This window comes from Elephas maximus, chromosome 2 (genome assembly GCF_024166365.1).
Source record: "Elephas maximus indicus isolate mEleMax1 chromosome 2, mEleMax1 primary haplotype, whole genome shotgun sequence".
In the NCBI taxonomy this organism is placed as follows: domain Eukaryota; kingdom Metazoa; phylum Chordata; class Mammalia; order Proboscidea; family Elephantidae; genus Elephas; species Elephas maximus.
In genome coordinates, this window is record NC_064820.1 from 135,283,542 (window position 1) to 135,303,178 (window position 19,637).

Sequence of the window (19,637 nt, forward strand, 5' to 3'; positions counted from 1 at the left end):
TGTAGCAATTTCCCGGAGAGCCCACCGCGCGTACCCCCTCAGCTCCCAGGCTACCGGCCTGAGCCTGCTGCGCTGAGCGCCGAGGGTTCGCGCTTCTCTAGGGCGCCGCGACCGAGCAGCGCGAGCTCCCTCTTGGCCCTGGCGCCCAGCGCACCCGCCACAGGCCCGAAGGTCCGCCCGGGACCGCGCCTTTTGCGCGCGCCTCTCCACGTCCCAAATTCGTGCCACAGGGCTAAATTTGGGAGGAGCGTGTCCCGGATCCCCGCCCTGTCCGGGCCGACCCATCCCCATCCCCCTGAACCGGGAGCGCGCAGGCGCAGCGACCGGGAGCCCCAACAGCGGTCCCGGAGCCTGTGGTCGCGCCCGAGCTGTTACCGCTACCGCTCACCATGGGCCTGGGTCCCCGGTTGCTGCTACCTCTGGTGCTTTGCGTGGGGTTCAGCGCGCTCGTCCTCTCTTCGGGGGCCTCAGGCGCCCGCAAGCGAGGCCCCTCGGTGACTGCCAAGGTGACCGAGCCGCGGGCAGCAACTTTCCCCTCGTGCCGGCTTGGGCGGGGTAGGAGGTGCTTTGGGGCCTGGGACCTGTGTCTCGGGGGCAGCGAGGAGTGGGCTTCCCCTGGCGCAGGGGACGGGAGGCGGCTGCGTGATTAGGTGGGAGGGGGCTGCCCGCGCGTGGAGGGGCGACGCTCTTTGGGGAGACTTCGGGAGTGCTAGGCTGAGTTCCAGCCCGCCCCGCCGCCGGCTGTCTGGACTCAGCCGCTGGGGTCTGTTGTTCGACGTGACCAGCCCCGGGGCTAATTGGTGCTTCCGGAACCGACGGGCCCTTTCTCCAGGAAGGAGTCAGCATGGCCGGGACTTGGAAGCAGAAGCAGGAAGAATGCAGAAGGGACCGGGACAGGCGGCCAAGATGCGCTTTGTCTGAACCGCGGGTTTGCAGCCGGGCCACCCGCCCCAAATGTCACAGGTCCAGGAAGAGCCCTGGTCCAGCCCCAAACGCGAGGGGTGGGGAGGTGGAGGGTGGGTATCCGTATAGGTGTTAAATGCCTCGCTCAAGTGAGTGGCTGTCTTCCTCATTCTCTGCCTAGGAACTGTCGTTTTGCCCCGGGAGGGAGAGGTGTGTTCTTAGATTTCAAGTGCTGGTAGGCCGGCCCTAGCAAAATCCTCATCTGTATGCCCCAACCAGCCTTTTTGTCTCTGTCATGGGCCAGCTTTTAGTCTTTGCCCAGGACCACATCTTTACAGCTTCGTCCTTAAACCGCTTCAGTTCTTTTTTCAGCATATTTGCCCCAGATTAGAATACAACGGGAGAGTGCAGGAGGCAAGGAGAGTGAGAGAGAATGATTTGGTGTCCGTGATCACCACGTCTAGAAACTCCACTGGCTGTAGTGCCTTGGAATCCGGTCATACAAGGGAGTGAAGGGGAGGGCAGCAGAGAGTGGTCTGAACAATTAGTGCTGTGTTTGCCAGTGGAAAATGTGCTGTTGAACCAGCAGAATGCCTAAATCCTCTGCCGCAGACCCCATCAAGGGGAGGACATTTGGGGGTGGGTGACATGAGATTAGAGGAGCCCCAGTGGCACACAGTGGTTAAAGTGCTCAGCTGCTAACCAAAACCATGTCTTACTGTGATGAAGGAAGTGCACACTAATATAGATGGACATTTAAAAACACCTGAAGGATGAGAAAGCCAGCCTGGCAAAGACTTAGGAGGCAAGGGGAACTGCCTGTGTAAAGGCCTACAGACAGCAAAGCAACCAATGCATTCAGAGAATGGAGAGAAGATCCGTGTAGCTTCTGCATGGGGATGAGAAAGGAAGGTGGCTTGACATGAGTTTGGAGGGGTGAGCAGCAGTTAGGTCATGCAGGTCCTTGGAGACCACAGCTAGGGGTGTGGGTTCTGAGGCCATGGTAAGAGGTGTGTGTTCTGTCTAAGTGCAGTAGGAACTGATGAAGGGTTTTAAGCATGGAAATGACATGATCTCTTACGTGTGTGTGTACTTTTACAAAATTACTGTGGTTGCCCAGTGGAGGCCATTCAGGGCTACGTAACAGTCCAGATGATAGTGGCTTGGATTAAGGTGGTAATTGTGGAGATAGGAGCAGGAGATGGATTTGAAATATATTTTGGAGGTAAAACTGACAGGACTTGACGGTTTAGATAGGAGGTGAGGGAAACAGAGTAGGGTTGCCAGATAAAATAGAGGATGCCCAGTTAAATATGAATTTCAGATAAACTGAATAATTTTTTTTATTATAAGTATGTTCCTTTGCAATATTTGGGGACAAACTTCACCTGAAATGCTTTTTAGAAATACTAATGCAGCAACCCACCCTGGGAAATTAAATCACCATCTGTGTGCGCGAGGCCCAGTATCTTATCTTTGTAAAGCTTTCCTGGTGATTCTAATGGGTAGCCTGGTTGGGAACCACTTGAAGAGGGGGCCAAGAGAGGAGGAGGCTGGGGGCTGGGGTGAGTGCTGGGAAAGAGGAAGAGTTGGAGCATCTGAGGTGAACTCTGGGGCACTCTGACTGAAGCAGGGTTTACATGTGGTCTACTCTTGGAATTGCCAGTTGACATGTTTCCTTTTTTTCCAGACAAAATTTATCAATTTGCAAAAGCTAATTGTGTATGCGAACCTTCTACAGATTTGACTGTGTTGAATTACCTTTTCAGTGAACTCTTTTAAACAACTAAATCCTTTGGAAAATGAAGACATTAAAAATTATTTCTCTGAGAACAGAAAAGCAGATTAATTGGCCTCTGATCTAGTGTATTGCTTGCCCCAGCAGAGTCCTTCCCTCTACTTCAGACTTTATTAAAAAATAAGTATCTGTAAATAAGAGAGACATGAGGTGCTGGTCTCAGAAGGGCCCTTGTCTGGCACTAATCTCAACCACTCATCACACCGCAGGGTCAACCTGGCAGCCTCCTGCTCAAGCCGTAGAGGCTCAGGTGGGGGCTCTGGCTCATTAGACTCAGATCTGCTGAACTGGCGTGTGAAGCTCTGTGTTTCCCAGCAAATGCCAAATGCAGGGTCAGGCACTGAGACTGAACAAAATAGCACTGCCATCTTTCCAGCTAGATTCACACAGCACAGCTTGCAGACACTTTGTATAGGATGTAATGGCCAAGAGGCCATGGCTGGGTGACCTTAGGCAAATTAGCTAGTACCTGAGGCTCAGTCTTTTGTAAATGGAAATAGAAATAACATCTATCTGGGAGGATTGTACACATTAGATGTCATAAAGCAGGTAAGGTGCTTAGCCCGGGGTCCCTGTTTTAAGAAGTCATTTGTTTAGTGTTGTTTGTGTTGCTCTTATTTTTCCTACTGCGATAGCCCACCCCTGAAGGAAGTCATCATCTTTATTTTACAGATGAGGAACTGGAGCTTAGAGTTAGTTAACTTGCCCAAAGTCCCATGGACAGTAAGATTGAAGCTAGGGATAAGAATAGCTTCCTTGATACCACAGCTCATGTACTTGGTGTCTTCCTAGTAAGTTTGGAAATGGAAGCAGGATTAACCCTGTAAGGTTTGGATCAGGCTGTGTGAGTGCCTCTTCTCTTCTCCGACCCTTCCCTCACCTTTAGGACCCCATACTTTTCAAATGACTTTCAAGGGCAACCTCCATAGAAAAAACCGAGGTGTCAACTTTGACCTCCGTAGGCTTCTGATTAACTTTCCTAATCCTCACTTATATGTAAAAGATGTGGCTCCCACGTGTCTGTCATTTTGTTGTACTGTGGGTGCTTGCATGTTGCTGTGGTACTAGTATTAGTATACTGGAATATGTTGGTATATTGGTATTGGTATATGTATTGGTATATGTTGCTGTTTACTCATATATAAAGGATGTGGCTCCCACGTGTCTGTCATTTTGTTGTACTGTGGGTGCTTGCATGTTGCTGTGGTACTATAGCAGTATACTGGAATATGTTGGTACATTGGTATTGGTATATGTATTGGTATATGTTGCTGTGATACTGGTGTATTGGTATTCAGATACCAAACAGGGTCATGCATGGCGGACAAGTTTCAGCTGAGCTTCCAGACTAAGACAGACTAGGAAGAAGGACCCGGCAATCTACTTCTGAAAAGAATTAGCCAGTGACAACCTTGCGAATAGCAGCGGAACATTGTCTGATATAGTGCTGGAAGATGAGCCTCCCAGGTTGGAAGGCACTCAAAGGACGACTGGGGAAGAGCTGCCTCCTCAAAGAAGAGTCGACCTTAATGACATGGATGGGGTCAAGCTTTCATTTGCTGATGTGGCATGACTCAAAATGAGAAGAAACAGCTGCAAACATCCATTAATAATCAGAACGTGCCATGTACAAAATATGAACCCAGGAAAATTGGAAATCAGCAAAAATGAAATGGAACACATAAACATCGATTTCCTAGGCATTAGTGAGCTGAAATGGACTGGCATTGGTTATTTCAAATCAGATAATCATATGGTCTACTATGCTGCGAATGACAAGGAATGGCATTGCATTCATCGTCAAAAAGAACATTTCAAGATCTATCCTAAGTACAAGGCTGTCAGTGATAGGATAATATCCATACGCCTACATGGAAGACAAGTTAATACGACTGCTATTCAAATTTATGCACCAACTGCTAAGGCCACAGATGAAGAACTTGAAGACTTTTACTAGCTTCTGAAATAGTCTGAAATTGCTTGAACATGCAGTCAGGATCCATTGATAAATACTGGTGATTGGAATGCAAAAGCTAAAAACAAAGAAGGATCAGTAGTTGGGAAATGCAGCCTTGGTGACAAAGATGACAATAGGGATCGCGTGAGAGAATTTTGCAAGACCAACGACTTCATCATTGCAAGTATCTTTTCACCAACATAAACAGCGACTATTCACGTGGACCTTACCAGATAGAATAAGCAGGAATCAAACCGACTATATCTGTGCAAAGAGACAATGGAAAAGCTCGATATCATCAGTCAGAAAAAGGCCAGAGGCCGACTATGGAGCCATCACTTGCTCATATGCAAGTTCAAGTTAAAACTGAAGAAAACTGGATCAAGTTGATGAGAGCCAAAGTATGACCTTGAGTATATCCCACCTGAATTTAGAGACCATCTCAAGAATAGATTTGAGGCGTTGAACACTGATGACTGAAGACCAGACGAGTTGTGGAATGACATCAAGGACATCATACATGAAGAAAACAAAAGGTTATTAAAAAGACAAGAAGGAAAGAAAAGACCAAAATGAATGTCAGAAGTGACTCTGAAACTTGCTCTTGAATGTCGAGTAGCTAAAGCAAAAGGAAGAAATGATGAATTAAAAGAACTGAACAGGAAATTTCAAAAGTGAGGCTTTAGAAGACAAAGTATTATAATAACGTGGAAAGAGCTGGAAATAGAAAACCAAAATGGAAGAACACGCTCGGCATTTCTCAAGCTGAAAGAACTGAAAAAAATTCAAGCCTCGAGTTGCAATAATGAAGGATTCCATGGGGAAAATATTAAATGATCCGGGAAGCATCAAAAGAAGATGGAAAAAATACACAGAGTCCTTATTCCAAAAAGAATTGGTTGACATTCAGCCATTTCAAGAGGTAGCATATGATCAGGAACAGATGGTACTGAAGGAAGAAGTCCAAGCTGCACTGAAGGCATTGGTGAAAAACAATGCTCCAGGAATTGACAGAGTATCAATTGAGATGTTTCAGAAAAAAGATGCAGCATTGGAAGCACTCACTCCTCTATGCCAGGAGATTTGGGAGACAGCTACCTGGCCAACCGACTGGGAGAGATACACATTTATGCCTATTAACAAGAAAGGTGATCCAACCGAATGCAGAAATTATACAACAATATCATTAGTATCATACGCAAGCAAAATTTTGCTGAAGATCATTCAAAAACGACTGCAGCAGTATATCGACAGGGAACTGCCAGAAATTCAGGCCAGATTCAGAAGAGGATGTGGAACAAGGGATATCATTGCTGATGTCAGATGGATCCTAGCTGAAAGCAGAGAATACCACAAGGATGTTTACCTGTGTTTTATTGACTATGCAAAGGCATTCGACTGTGTGGATCATAACAAATTATGGATAACATTGCAAAGAATGGGAATTCCAGAACACTTAATTGTGCTCATGAGGAGCCTGTACGTAGATCAAGAGGCAGTTGTTCAGACAGAACAAGGGGATACTGCATGGTTTAAAGTCAGGAAAGGTGCACGTTAGGGTTGTATCCTTTCGCCATGCCTGTTCAATCTGTATGCTGAGCAGATAATTTGAGACGCTGGACTGTATGAAGAAGAACGGGGCATCAGGATTGGAGGAAGACTCATTAACATCATGCTTTATGCAGATGACACAGCCTTGCTTGCTGAAAGTGAAGAGGACTTGAAGCACTTACTGATGAAGATCAAAGACCACAGCCTTCAGTATGGATTACACCTCAACATAAAGAAAACAAAAATCCTTGCAACTGGACCAATAAGCAACATCATGATAAACGGAGAAAAGATTGAAGTTGGCAAGGATTTCATTTTACTTGGATCCACAATCAACACTCATGGAAAAACACTCAAGAAATCAAGAGACACATTGCGTTGGGCAAGTCTCTTGGGAAAGACCTCTTTAAAGTGTTGAAAAGCAAAGATGTCACCTTGAAGACTAAGGTGCGTCTGACCCAAACCATGGTATTTTCAATCGCATCTTATGCATGCAAAAGCTGGACAACGAATAAGGAAGACCGAAGAAGAACTGACACCTTTAAATTGTGGTGTCGGCAAAGAATATTAAATATATCATGGGCTGCCAAAAGACAGAACAAATCTGTCTTGCAAGAAGTACAACCAGAATGCTCCTTAGAAGCAAGGATGGTGAGACTGTGTCTTACATACTTTGGACATGTTATCAGGAGGGATCAGCCCCTGGAGAAGGACATCATGCTTGGTAGAGTACAGGGTCAGGGAAAAAGAGGAAGACCCTCAACAAGATGGATGGACATAGTGGCTGCAACAGTGGGCTTAAGCATAACAACAATTGTGAGCATGGCGAAGGATCAGGCAGTGTTTGGTTCTTTAGTACATAGGGTCGCTATGACTCGATGGCACCTAACAACAACAAAGGATGTAGTGATGATTCATTCTATAGATAATGTGATTAAAGCACATTGAGAGTCTACTAGCTAACTGATTTCTTTCCCTCTTTCCCCTCCTCCAGTTTCTCCCCCTTTCTTTAAAAGCCTCTCCCCTCTGCCTCTACCTTTTATTCCCTCAGCCACCACCCCTTGGCAGATCATTATGACCTCTTTCTTAAACTAATTTAAGAGCCTCAAGATTCTCTTTCTTCTCCATTTGAGTAATATTCCCAAAGACTTGTTTGGGTCCTGCTTTTGCCCTCTCTTTGGACATCTTAGGCAGGCACCACCTTCTGAAACTGATGGAGTTCTCCCTTCTAGCCTCATCTCCCTCCACCCCCTTTGGCCTGGGGTCACAGGGGCTGCATTGCTTTGCACACAGATCATGCTACCTGTCTTGGTGCTTTGGTTCCAGAAGGAGCTCTGCCAGGTGTCCCCCACCCTTCCAGGCCTGCCTTAGCTCACACCTCCATGATGCCTTCCCTCAACCCTTAACATTCCTCCAGATCTGTATACAAGGTTCTTGGGGTATCTGTCACATGCTGCCTTTACTGTGCTTGTTTATTGTCCTATATTCGAAACTACTTGAGGACAAGGGGAGCAGTGGTGGTACAGTGGTTAAGAGCTCGGCTGCTAACCAAAAGATCACCAGCTGCTTCTTGGAAACCCTGTAGGGCAGTTCTGTCTGTCCTAGAGGGTCGCTATGAGTCAGAACTGATTCCACGGCAAACTTTTTTTTCTTTTGTTTTTTGAGGACAGGGACCCACTTGCCCAGCTAATGCCCCTCACGATCCATAGGTTTAATAAGTTTTTGATGAATACTTGTTGAATAAATACACTTTTGATTTTATCATTCCCATGAGAGTTGGGAACACTGAAGGGCTGTTGTATTTTCTTATACACAAACATGAAGTTGAAGATTCACATATGAGGGCACTTGCACTTTGGAAAAAAAAATATGTGCTGTTAGGTGCTGTCGAGTCAATTCCAACTCATAGCAATCCCATGTGACATAAGCTTGTTGTTGTTAAGTGCTGTCAAGTTGACTCTGACTCATAGCCATCCCATGTGACAGAGTAGCTTGTTGTTAGGTGCCTTTGAGTTGGTTCCGACTCATAGTGACTCTATGTCGAAACACTGCCCAGTCCTGCGCCATCCTCTGAAGTGTTGTTGTGCTTAAGTCCATCATTGCAGCCGCTGTGTCAGTCCATCTCATTGAGGGTCTTCCTCTTTTTCACTGACCCACTACCAAGGATGATGTCCTTCTCCAGGGACTGGTCCCTCCTGATAACATGTCCAAAGTACGTAAGATGAAGTCTTACCATACTTACTTCCAAGGAGCACTCTGGCTCTACCTCTTCCAAGACAGACTTGTTCGTTCTCTTGGCAGTCGAGATAGAATAGCTAGGTATGTGTAAAATAAGACTTGTTGAAGAGTCATGCCGAATGAGAGGCACTTTTTCTTCATGTTCTCAGCTGTTCTCCCAGATTTTATTCTCTTCACCTTCTAAAAACTCACAGGTTTCATTTTCTTTTATTTTAAACATCTGGAAGTCTTTCCTAGTTTCTTATACAATGTGTCTGTGATACGTCCCTGATTCTCTTCATGCTGCTCCATTACTGTCTGTTACTGAATTTACACCTTGGCTTGGAAATCTCTTTGGAGAGCCTGCATCTCTTTGGCACCAGCTCTGCACTGACCAGGCTTGTGTTGAGGCACTTCCTGTCCCCAGGCCACTCCTGAGCTATTCTCCTCTGCTGGGTTGCCTTACCTCAAAGGCAAGGTCCTTTATGCATTCTGGAAAGCTCTACCAAATAAATACTGGTAAAATTTGTGCAGCATTGGCCATGTAAAAATTGTAAAATGCACATGGAACACTAAATATCACATCACCCCATGACAGACGTACTGATGTATTGGCAGACGCTCTTGTCTTGAGCTAAAGCTTGACAGTCTTTACTTAGCGATTTTTCTAAACTGCAAGACATCTTTTTTCTTTGACAACCCTTTTTATATTTTTAAAGTCATCTCTTGAATGTCTTTTTTTTTTTTTTTTTAACCCATTCAAACAGTATGTTGGCTCATATAATCTAAACTTGCTAATAGAATGCCCTTTGACTCCATGGCCTTTTTAAGCGTTCCGTCTCAGAATCATCTTAACACAGTGATTTGTGAAGCAAAATGTGCATAATTTCCTTTTTTAGATGAAACCATACCAAAAAAAAGTCCAAAGAGAGCTTTTAAGTGAGTCAGACTCACTTCTTAGATACATGTTCTCTTTTTCTGTTCTAAAATGTTATGATGGAGAAAGAACAAATTCTACTTCTGTAACTTTGGTGGGAACATGACAACTAAACTCAGTGTCTAGTCTTACAGGGTAAATGGTTTTGTCAGGCCCTGAGTGTAATGTTTGTTGTCTGTTGGATGAGGATGGGGACGTGGTGCCTTACTGGGTTTGGGAGTGAGTGGCAGGCCTTTTGAAGGACTGTTGTGTTTTCATCATCTTCTGTGGTCCCTTTGACAGCAGACACCTATTGAGAACTCACTGGAAATTTGGCACTGTTCAGAGTTACAAAAATATAAATAAATCTGTATGGGTAGTCTACTTTTCTCCTTACCATTTTTTACTCCAGGCGAGATTAGAGAGCATTGGCTTTTAAAAGAGCAACCATTTCCACATTTTCCAGCTTCATCCACAAAGCTGAGAAACTGGAATGTGCTGCAGTGTTTGTCTGGGGTGGTTGTGTTGGAGGGGGAGTGGAATTCTTGAAGATTTTATTGGCTGACTCTGGCAGTATTAAGTCAAACATGAAACCCAGTACCTCATACAGTGCCTGCCCCGTAGGTGGTGGCCAATAAATATTTGTTGAGTGAATATTTGTGAGTGAAATGAACTCACAGAATTTTTTTTGAGCTCCTTTAATTTATACCATGTTCTTTCATAACTTCATTATAAAATACTGGTGGGCAAGGCTTTTATGTATGTTTCAATTCTCAGATTTTAATTTTTGACATATCTTGTATATGTGGCTCTTCCAGGATATAACCTTTCCCTCTTTCAACCACGTGCAGGTCTTCTTTGATGTGAGGATTGGAGACCAAGATGTTGGCCGAATTGTGATTGGCCTGTTTGGAAAAGTTGTGCCCAAGACCGTGGAAAATTTTGTCACTCTGGCAACAGGAGAGGTGTGTCTCAGTTTATTTCCTTTAACTGTTCACCAACTTGGATCTTCCTTCTTTTAATCCAAGTATAAAGATATCTGCTGGGAAAATAAGAATTAATAGTTGAGGTGAAACTGTGACATATTTTATTTATTTTCCTATAAAATCTGTATTTATAAAATATTAGGCTTTGAGAAATTGAGGGAAACAATTATTAAGTGAAAATGCAGATTGCCCTCTCTTTTTTTTTTTTTTTACTTATTCACTTTAATACCTTATTCCATGGTTTCTTACTTCCTACATAGTTCCTTACTGCCATAGATGATGATTATTATTGATCAGCTAATGATAAATTTTTATTGGTAAATCACTGCTGGGACCTAATCAAATTCTGTAGATATTTTGTTTAAATTTTCTCATTTTGTCATTTCCAGATAAACACTGGGGTTTATCTTTCAGTGTGGGTTATATCTACTTATATATTCAATTGAAATAATCTCTTTAGAAAGGATATGGATATAAAGGAAGCAAATTTCATCGTGTCATCAAAGATTTCATGATTCAAGGAGGAGACTTCACGGCTGGAGATGGCACTGGCGGTAACATCACCTCTTGCATTTCTCCTTTTCCCTCTTACCAGATTGAACCTAAGATTAAGCCGTATGTTAACCCAGATTGAGTTCCCAGATTTAAGGAACAAAGTCATAAAGACAACTAATTATTTAAGAGGGATAGAGTTTTGGGGTTCTTATCTACCAGAATCTTGGTAGGTACCAATAAGTGAGGCTTCTTAATTTTAAATGGTGTTGTTTTGGTGTTCATTGCCTTTTCATAGTGGAGATACTTTAATTTGGTAGAATATTTTGTAGTCATTAAAATGCTAGACTACTAGTTTATAGCAATACAGAAGATTTGTACACTGGGAAGGCAGCTAAAATGTGGATGTTGGAGGAGAAGGACAGGGGGTGGGTCTCATGCGGAATGGCAAGACTAGTGTTTAGGTGACAGGATTACAGGTGAACTCCCCCAATGTCAAAGTGTCTTTCATTTTGTTGTCAGCCTTTTCAATTAAAAAAAAAAAACAAAACTGAAAAGTAATAGTTGCATTGTAAAAATTCTAATATAAACATACAATTCCAGTTGATTGAATGGCTTCTTACATACAAAGTTAGAGTTCCATAAAGTATAAACAGTTAATCCCCTCACTGAGGATTGTAACTGTACTGAGTTCCTTGGACTCTTTTCCCTCAGAAATGCGGTAAGCTCTTTCCCTGAGCACACACTGCATATGTAACTACCCAGACTTTACATTTACTTCAGGTTTAAGATTTCTAATTCAGCAAGTACTGGTTTTGGAGGATATTAGATTTCTAACTTGTTAAAGACACACCTAGGCCATTTTTAAGCACTTTTTACATTTTATGTTTATTGTAATGATTTAATTTACAAGAAAAATTGTTAGTTGCCGTTGAGTCAGTTCTAACTCATGATGACCCCATGTGTGCAGAGCAGAACTGCTCCATAGGATTTTCAAGGCTGTGACCTTTCGGAAACAGAAAGCTGGCTTCTGAGGTACGTCTAGATGGGTTCCAATGCCAACCTTGCAGTTAGCAGTCCAGCTGTTAACCGTTGCCCTCTGCAGGGACTCCTGTAATAAAAATATTGTTGTTGTGTGCTGGGGAGTCAAATCCAACTTACAGCGACCCTATAGGACAGAGTAGAACTGCCCCATAGGGTTCCCGAGGTTGATATCTTTATGGAAACAGACTCCCATGTCTTTATCCCAAGCAGTGGCTGGTGGATTTGAACCTCCCACCTTTCAGTTAGCAGCTGAGTGCTTTAACCACATGCCTTATAACAAAAATAGCTATCATTAAATGCTTCAATTTGCCAGGCACTTTGTGAGATTACTTTTAGTTCATACAAAAATGTAGAGGGGTGTGGAATAGAGCAGAGAAATGTATTCAGGTTATTCCAGCTAATGGGGTTTACTGAGGATGCTCAGGGAAGCAGCCCCAGCTGCACAGCCAGGTCTCACAGGAAAACCCTGCAGCTCTACTACCTGTCCCCTTGGTACCAGCATCCCACCTTCCTAACCTGGTGCTTAGCAGAAATGGTGTCTGAGCTTTCTCTGTCCTCTTTTCTGCTATTCTCTCTTTCTCTCCCTTTCCTGCCCTGTGTATCTTGAGTTAAAATTGTCTGAGTTTTGGAGAGAGGACCTTTTTGGGTTATTTGCATGTAGCCTAGCCACACTGTGGAGCACAGCGCATCTGCCAGTCTACCTCCTGTGTCACTGACCAACCTGATATAAATTGCCTGCCTTTAGTATCCACTTCTGGTCCCTCCAGCTGAGTCAGGTTTTTGCGGTTAGCAACTAATGGGTAAGGAGCCCCACAGAAGGGGACCGGTATGATGGGCTCTCTGAGGTGCTTGAAAGGGGGGCAGATACCTCTCATGCTCTCTACTGTTGTTTTATGGGAAAATGTATTCCCCTTTACCGGCTGCTTTGCTAGATCTGCAGACAAATACCTCCCTTGGTTCTTCTGTTCAAGGTTGGATCACTCAGGGTTCCCAATTGTCATCACCTTCTGTGTGAAGTCATTATTCCTAGTAACTTTCAGACTAGCCGCTGTTGCTTTTAGTGCTGAGGCAGGAAAGAGCACCAGCTTCAGAGTCAGGAAATCAGATGTTCACATTCTGCTCTGGTATTTTTAAGTATTGTATCCTGTGTTCTCATTGCAAAATGGGGTTGACAGTGCCCATTCTATAGGGTTGTCGTGCAAATTAGCTAAAGGTGTATATTAAGTGCTTGGTGTACCCTGCTGGGTGTGGAGGTAGGACTGGCCCATCACACCTGAACTCAGCACACCTCCAGGATAAGTGACCTACACCCCAGGACGGAGACTGAGCCACCAGGATGGCTCACCCACCTTTCCATCTGGCTTTAGGATGTCATCTTGGACTTCAGTTCTTTCTCATTTCAGAGTAAAATCATTGATCCACATGGTCAAGGCTTGGCCCTTGTTTTGAGGGCAGAGGGTATCCTGCTACCATGTGCCATATGTAAGGCCTTTTATTTGTTTCAGATCCTGGTGCCCTGCTTCATTAAGGAGTTAATTTATCCCCTCCTTCATACCGCCTCATTTTTTCCTATTTTTCCCCATCCCCACCTCCTACAGGGTTCTTTTAACAGATTCCACTAAAGCCTATGTTTGCCTTTGAAAAGTCTATGTTCATTTGACATCTCTTGACTCTCTTCCTTCTTCTTTGGTTCTACCCAGGTGTTAGCATTTATGGTGAGACGTTTCCAGATGAGAACTTCAAGCTGAAACATTATGGCATTGGGTGGGTCAGCATGGCAAATGCTGGGCCTGACACCAATGGCTCTCAGTTCTTTATCACCTTGACCAAGACCTCCTGGTTGGATGGAAAACATGTGGTATTTGGAAAAGTCATTGATGGGATGGTAACTTGATTTTTTTTTCCCTCTCTTTCTAAGCATTATATGTATTTTAACCTTAAAATGTACTTGCTAGAAATCCATTATTATACCTAACTGGCCTCTTCAAGGGTGAATAAATTGTATATGGTATGGTAAATTATATATGGCATTTTTATGTGTGTGTGTGTGTGTGTTTAATTGTTAGGATTGCTGGAGCAGGAGTTAGGGACTCAGCATGGAGAAGTTGAGTACGTAAGTTATCTCACTACTTGATTTAAGTGAAAAGCCCTTTCAGATGTAACCAGATAAAGCCAGAGCCTCATGTGGTTCAGTCCAAACTCAAGTCACATTCAAAGACATGTAATCTAGCAACCAGAAACTATTGAAGATAATTCATATCTATGTTGGCATATCTCTAAGAATATTAAAGGAGCCCAATTCATAACCCAAAGGAATATTCCTTAAAATTCTCATTCCTTTTCACTCTCAACATTTTTCCTCCTTAGTAACTGCCCAAAGTAGCTTTCTGAGCCTCTAAACTGACAACTGTAAAGTCTACCCAACCCAAGCCTGGACTGTCCTTGACTACCTTGCCCTCTCAAATTTCATTTTGTTTTATTTTTATGTGATTTATTCTGCCTCCCTCATCCAAACATAAATAAACTAATTTTACTCCTTATAATTCTTCAACAACTTCTACTTGCTGTTCTGATTCTACCCAACAAAAAGCCAGGAACTGAGGTGGCAGATTCAGAACCTCCTTTACAAGGCAAGGTAGGATTCAGACTGAGCCATCAAAGATTGAATTCTCTTTAGCAAGTGCAATGAGAGAAATGGAGCTACCACCTATCACTTAATATCTCTTTATATCCCATCACAAAACAGACATACCCATACTCTATGAGCCATAACTGTCCTCAGAAGAATCTATTCTTAAATAAAAACAAATGCCAGCATCCTCAAGTCTCTTACTGAACTTTGCTTTTGAAATGAGTTAAAGGTGGGCATGCATGTATTAAATCATTCTGGGTTCTGGACCATTGGGCATAACCAGGTTTTAAATAGTTTGAATGTAAATGAATTAATTCATTCATTTTACAGCACTGTGCTATGCTCTAAGAAGAATCAAGAGTACAAGTTTTTTATTTTCCTCTTCTGGTCATGGTTTTACGTCTTCTAATCTTCTAAATCTTATATTTTTTATTGTCCTTCCTGTGTGAACTTCCTTCCACCAATGGATATGCATCCAAGGAGAACTACTGCCTGGTCGAAGAGGAACAGTTCTTACCCTTTAATGGGTCAAAGGCTCTTTTAAGAAATTAATGAAAACTATAGACTTTGTCTTAAGAAAAAAAAAGTGTGTGTGTGTATGTGTGTATGTTTCATAGTTACAAGGAGTTTAAAGAATCTTCTGAATTCTTCCCCTTGATCTTCCACAGATGATCAGGGTTACTTTCTAACACTACAGTTGTCTGGGCCTCCCCTCAGACATACCAAATTAGAACCTCTAGACGTGGGCCCACAGATAGGCATTTTTTAAAAAGCACCACAGCTAATTCAAATGTGTAGCCACTACTTTAGGTGCACACACACACACACAACCTATATAGAAATATACATCATTATTAGAAGAACCTTGTCCTTTGTCCTAAATTAACCTGAGTCCAGCCAGAGACTGAATTAGTGGGTATGCCCAAGGAAACCCTGGTGGCGTAGTGGTTAAGTGCTACGGCTGCTAACCAAAGGGTCAACAGTTCAAATCCGCCAGGCGCTCCTTGGAAACTCTATGGGGCAATTCTACTCTGTCCTATAGGGTCGCTATGAGTCGGAATCGACTCGAGGGCACTGGGTTTGGTTTTTCTTTTTTGGTATGCCCAAGGCACTCAGATGCTGTGTTGCTATGTTTGCCTCAGCCCTGTTTGGGAAACCCATCAAAAGCCTACTTTTTTAGACTGATCAATTCTCCCTCACTCTGTGTGAAATACAAGGCAGTATATGGGCTTCTAAAATCCTCCAGAGTACAGAAAGGGGCCTTTACTATGCTGTGGGTTTGGGGTTACATTAGTATTGGACTCAACTTGTTATAGGCTGGAGCTGAAATGGACTCAGATTCCATTATTAACCCTTACACTGAGTTGTAACAGTTGAGCAGAAATACCTTGTATTACAACTAGGTCTTTATACAAAAATTTAAATTTTTTTTAGAATGTTAAAAAAAAAACATTGCCATTGAGTCAATTCCGACTCATAGTGATCCTATAGGACAGAGTAGAACTGCCCCATAGAGTTTCCAAGGAGTGCCTGGTGGATTTGAACTGCTGACCTTTTGGTTAGCAGGCATAGCTCTTAAGCACTATGCCACCAGGTTTTCCTTTTGGGAATATAAACTGCTTATAAAAAAAAGAAGTAAGGAAATATACCTGTATGTTCTCTGAATAGCAAGGTAATGGGGATTTTATTCTACTATACATATATTTTCTGAATGTTCTAAGTTTCTCACAGTTAGCTTGCATGGTTTTTGTAGTCATAAGAAAACTTATTTCACACCTGGGCTTTCTGACTTGACATTGATTTTACCTTTCAATTGCCGTAGCTGCTGGTCAGAGTTGATCCATATGTCTTCTCTTTTCTCACCAGACAGTGGTACACTCCATAGAACTTCAAGCAACTGATGGGCACGACCGTCCACTCACTGACTGCTGGATTGTCAACAGTGGCAAGATAGACGTGAAAACACCCTTTGTGGTTGAAGTCAATGACTGGTGACACAGCTCTGGCCTGGCAGGTGTGGGATTGGATCCTCTGATTCTTCAAAGTTACTACTTTGCTTTGTTTTTCTACTTTCTTTTCATTTTCCACCCCACATCACAGGAAAGTTATAAAAACCAACCACTGAAAGCTGGGGTTGCAATGAATTTTAGTAAATCACTTGTTTAGAGGCTTTGTACTTAAAGGACATATCCCCTCCCCCAACGGTGCTATTTTTAAAGTAGAAAACTTTGTATTGACAATTTCTTTTTAAAAACACTGTCATTATTTTGCTGAATTCATTGTAATTCCTATATTGGGCCATCCTGAAGACCTGTCTGAAAAAGATGAGGACATGAAGTTTATTATTTTGCATTCAAACAACTTTTCAGAGAAAGGGAAATTTGATTAATATAATCTGATACATATCATGGGAATTTTTATCTGATAGAAGGTACTTTGGTGCTCTCTATATTAAATACTTTTTATATGGATCAACTGTTTTTGCAAGACTCGTTTTTTAATTTAAAATGCTTTTACAAATTAATGTACAAAAATGAACACGCTCTAATGTTAACAATTGACAGATTAAAGAGAGTTTTATAAATCAAAATACTAACACAATTGGATAATTTGGAATAGCAATGTGCAGAAACTATGTCCATTCCTATCTCAAATATATAAGCTGATTATCTGCCAATTTTTACTCAGTGTAACATCTTTAGAAATTTCCCTTGAGGCCAGCTGCAATAGTAAGGAATTTTTTTCTCATTTACATAATGGAGGTTAAGACTTGGGCTGTACTTAAACTAGATAACCAAACCCATTGCCATCAATTCCGACTCATAAGGACCCAAAAAACAGAGCAGATCTGCCCCAATAGGGTTTCCAACAAGCAGCTGATAGATTCAAACTGCCAACCTTTTAGGTAGCAGCTGTAGCTCACTGTAGCTCTTAACTACTGAGTCACCAGTGCTCCTTAAACTAGATAAAAAAAAAAAAAAGAAGGTAAAATCCTACTGTAGACTTGTAACGTACCTGGCTGTAACAGAGTGTATTTTGAACTCTGTTCAAATGGTAAGTCCCTGGGGCACAGTTAAGAGCTCAACTACTAACTGTAAGGTTGGTGGTTCAAGTCTACCCAGAGATGCCTCGGAGGAAAGGCCTGGCAGTCTACTTCTGAAAGATCATATCCATTGAAAACCTATGGAGTGCAGTTCTACTCCAAAATACACTAGATCTTCATGAGTCAGAATCAATTCAACAGCAACTGATTGGTTTTTTGTTTTGCTTTTATCTGACAGAAAATTGTCCATTGCTTCTCCCCAAGGAAGGCACGCAATGAGGCTTTAAAAAGAATCCATCTCTTGAGGTGTGCTCTAAGAAAACTACGTCAGTGAGAGATGAAATGGACATTCTTGCTGCTGATGGGAGTGTAAATTGCTATAGCCCTCTTGGAGAGCAGCTTGTTAATTTTTCCAGGATTGGGCAGCATTTCATTTCTTTGTGCATGTTTCAAGAGTATCAAACATTCACTTCCTGTAAACTTTCCTACCCCTGGGAATTTACTTTAGAAAGTGATCTAAAATTGCTGTGAACATCCATTGCTTTGACCAGCCCAGCATCCAGTCCTCCTCGTTCTGGTAATGGTCATCAATTTTCTGATTTTTTCTTTGAGAAATCATACCACAAGGACACCAGTTCTTGTCCATAGGGTAGTCTGACTCTAGGGATGAGTACTCAACTAGCCTGGCAAACTCATTCATTAAATCATTTGCTAAATATTTATGGTATACTAGATATCGCTGCAAACAGCGTCAGCTCTCATGGTTCCTGTGGGAGAGCAAATAATATAAACCACATGAACATATGATAGAATATCAGGCAGTGATAAATTTGTGAAGAAAAATACAGCAAGGAGGGAGGGTCGTGAAGGGTGGTCAGGAAAGACCTCTGAGTGGGGACTGAATGAAGTGAGGGAGCAGCAAGACTTGGGGATGTTGGGAGAAGAGCAGAGGGGACAAGAGCAGTGGCCCTCAGTGGCTGGATGGGTCCAAAAAACAGCAAGGAGTCCAGGTGGTGCAGAGTGAGGGGGGAAGTAAAATGAGAGAGGGAGCAAGGCTGTCCTGTAGGCCACCTGGCTCCAGTGATTGTTGGGGATGTGTGTTTGCCCCCAGTTGTGTTAATTAAAGAGCCTTAATCGTGGGACTTCTGCTGGAAGTTTTGGGAAGGACCAGCTGTCTTTCTGCTGGGAGGATGTAAAGGAACAGGCCTGAGCTGGAAACCACCTCAGAGGGAAGCTGGTCCAGGAGATGGAAAGGCAGATTTCTTAAGACATCATTTGGCCCCTGCATCCAGCCATGCCTGAACCAATCTCCATCCCTCACTTTTCAATTACTCAAGCCAATACGTTACCTTTTTTAAGACAGGATGAATTCATTTCCTGTGACTTGTATTTTTTTTTGTAATCTAAAATCTTCGTTCAATACAGAAATATTGAAAAATCCTTTATGTGTTAAGATATAGATTGAAGAAATTTTTATAATAGCAAAACCCAGGAAGCAACTCGAATGCCCCAAAATGACTGTAAAGCATACATCCTGTAATAGAATAATGTGCATTCATTAAGACTAATGCTACAAAACTTAAGCGTAACATGTAAAAATGATTGTTTTAAATTATAAAATAGAAATTGTGAATGCAGCATGATATCAATTATGTAAATAAATTTTCATAAAGTAAATGCAAATTCATATAAAGCAAATGCAAATGGTGTTTTAAAAAAATATATGTTTCACTTTTTTTCAGTTATCTAAGTTTTCTCTAGGGTGCATTTCTTTTTAATAATTAGAAAAAGAGGGGTGGGGCCCAGATGGTGGAGTAGACAGACACTTCTGGTGAACCCTCTTACAACAAAGACCTGAAAAAACAAGTGAAAAGATTACATTTATGGCAAGCTAGAAGCCCTGACCATCAAAGGCAATGTTAGAAAATGGACTGCGTGGTAGGCGGAGGGAGAGACGGTTCAGAAGCGGAGAGGAGTTGCCAGACCTGAATCGCTAGAAAGCCTCAGGCACCATCCCCAGGAGCAGCTGCAGAGGGCTGGTGGTAGCATTTGGCCACAGTTTCCTCAGGGGGAAACATCCAGCTGCACAGCCTACTCA

General features: G+C 42.7%; 1 protein-coding gene across 1 annotated transcript; it reads left to right on the forward strand.

Moving 5' to 3' along the window:
* The first annotated feature begins 286 nt into the window (after window positions 1-286).
* On the forward strand, window positions 287-19,233 carry PPIC (peptidylprolyl isomerase C). The gene is made up of 6 exons (XM_049873574.1): window positions 287-506; window positions 10,194-10,307; window positions 10,789-10,882; window positions 13,565-13,749; window positions 16,363-16,510; window positions 17,778-19,233. The coding sequence occupies exons 1-5, from the start codon at window positions 390-392 to the stop codon at window positions 16,489-16,491; spliced, it is 639 nt and encodes a 212-aa protein (XP_049729531.1). The 5' UTR covers window positions 287-389; the 3' UTR covers window positions 16,492-16,510; window positions 17,778-19,233.
* Window positions 19,234-19,637: the final 404 nt, after the last annotated feature.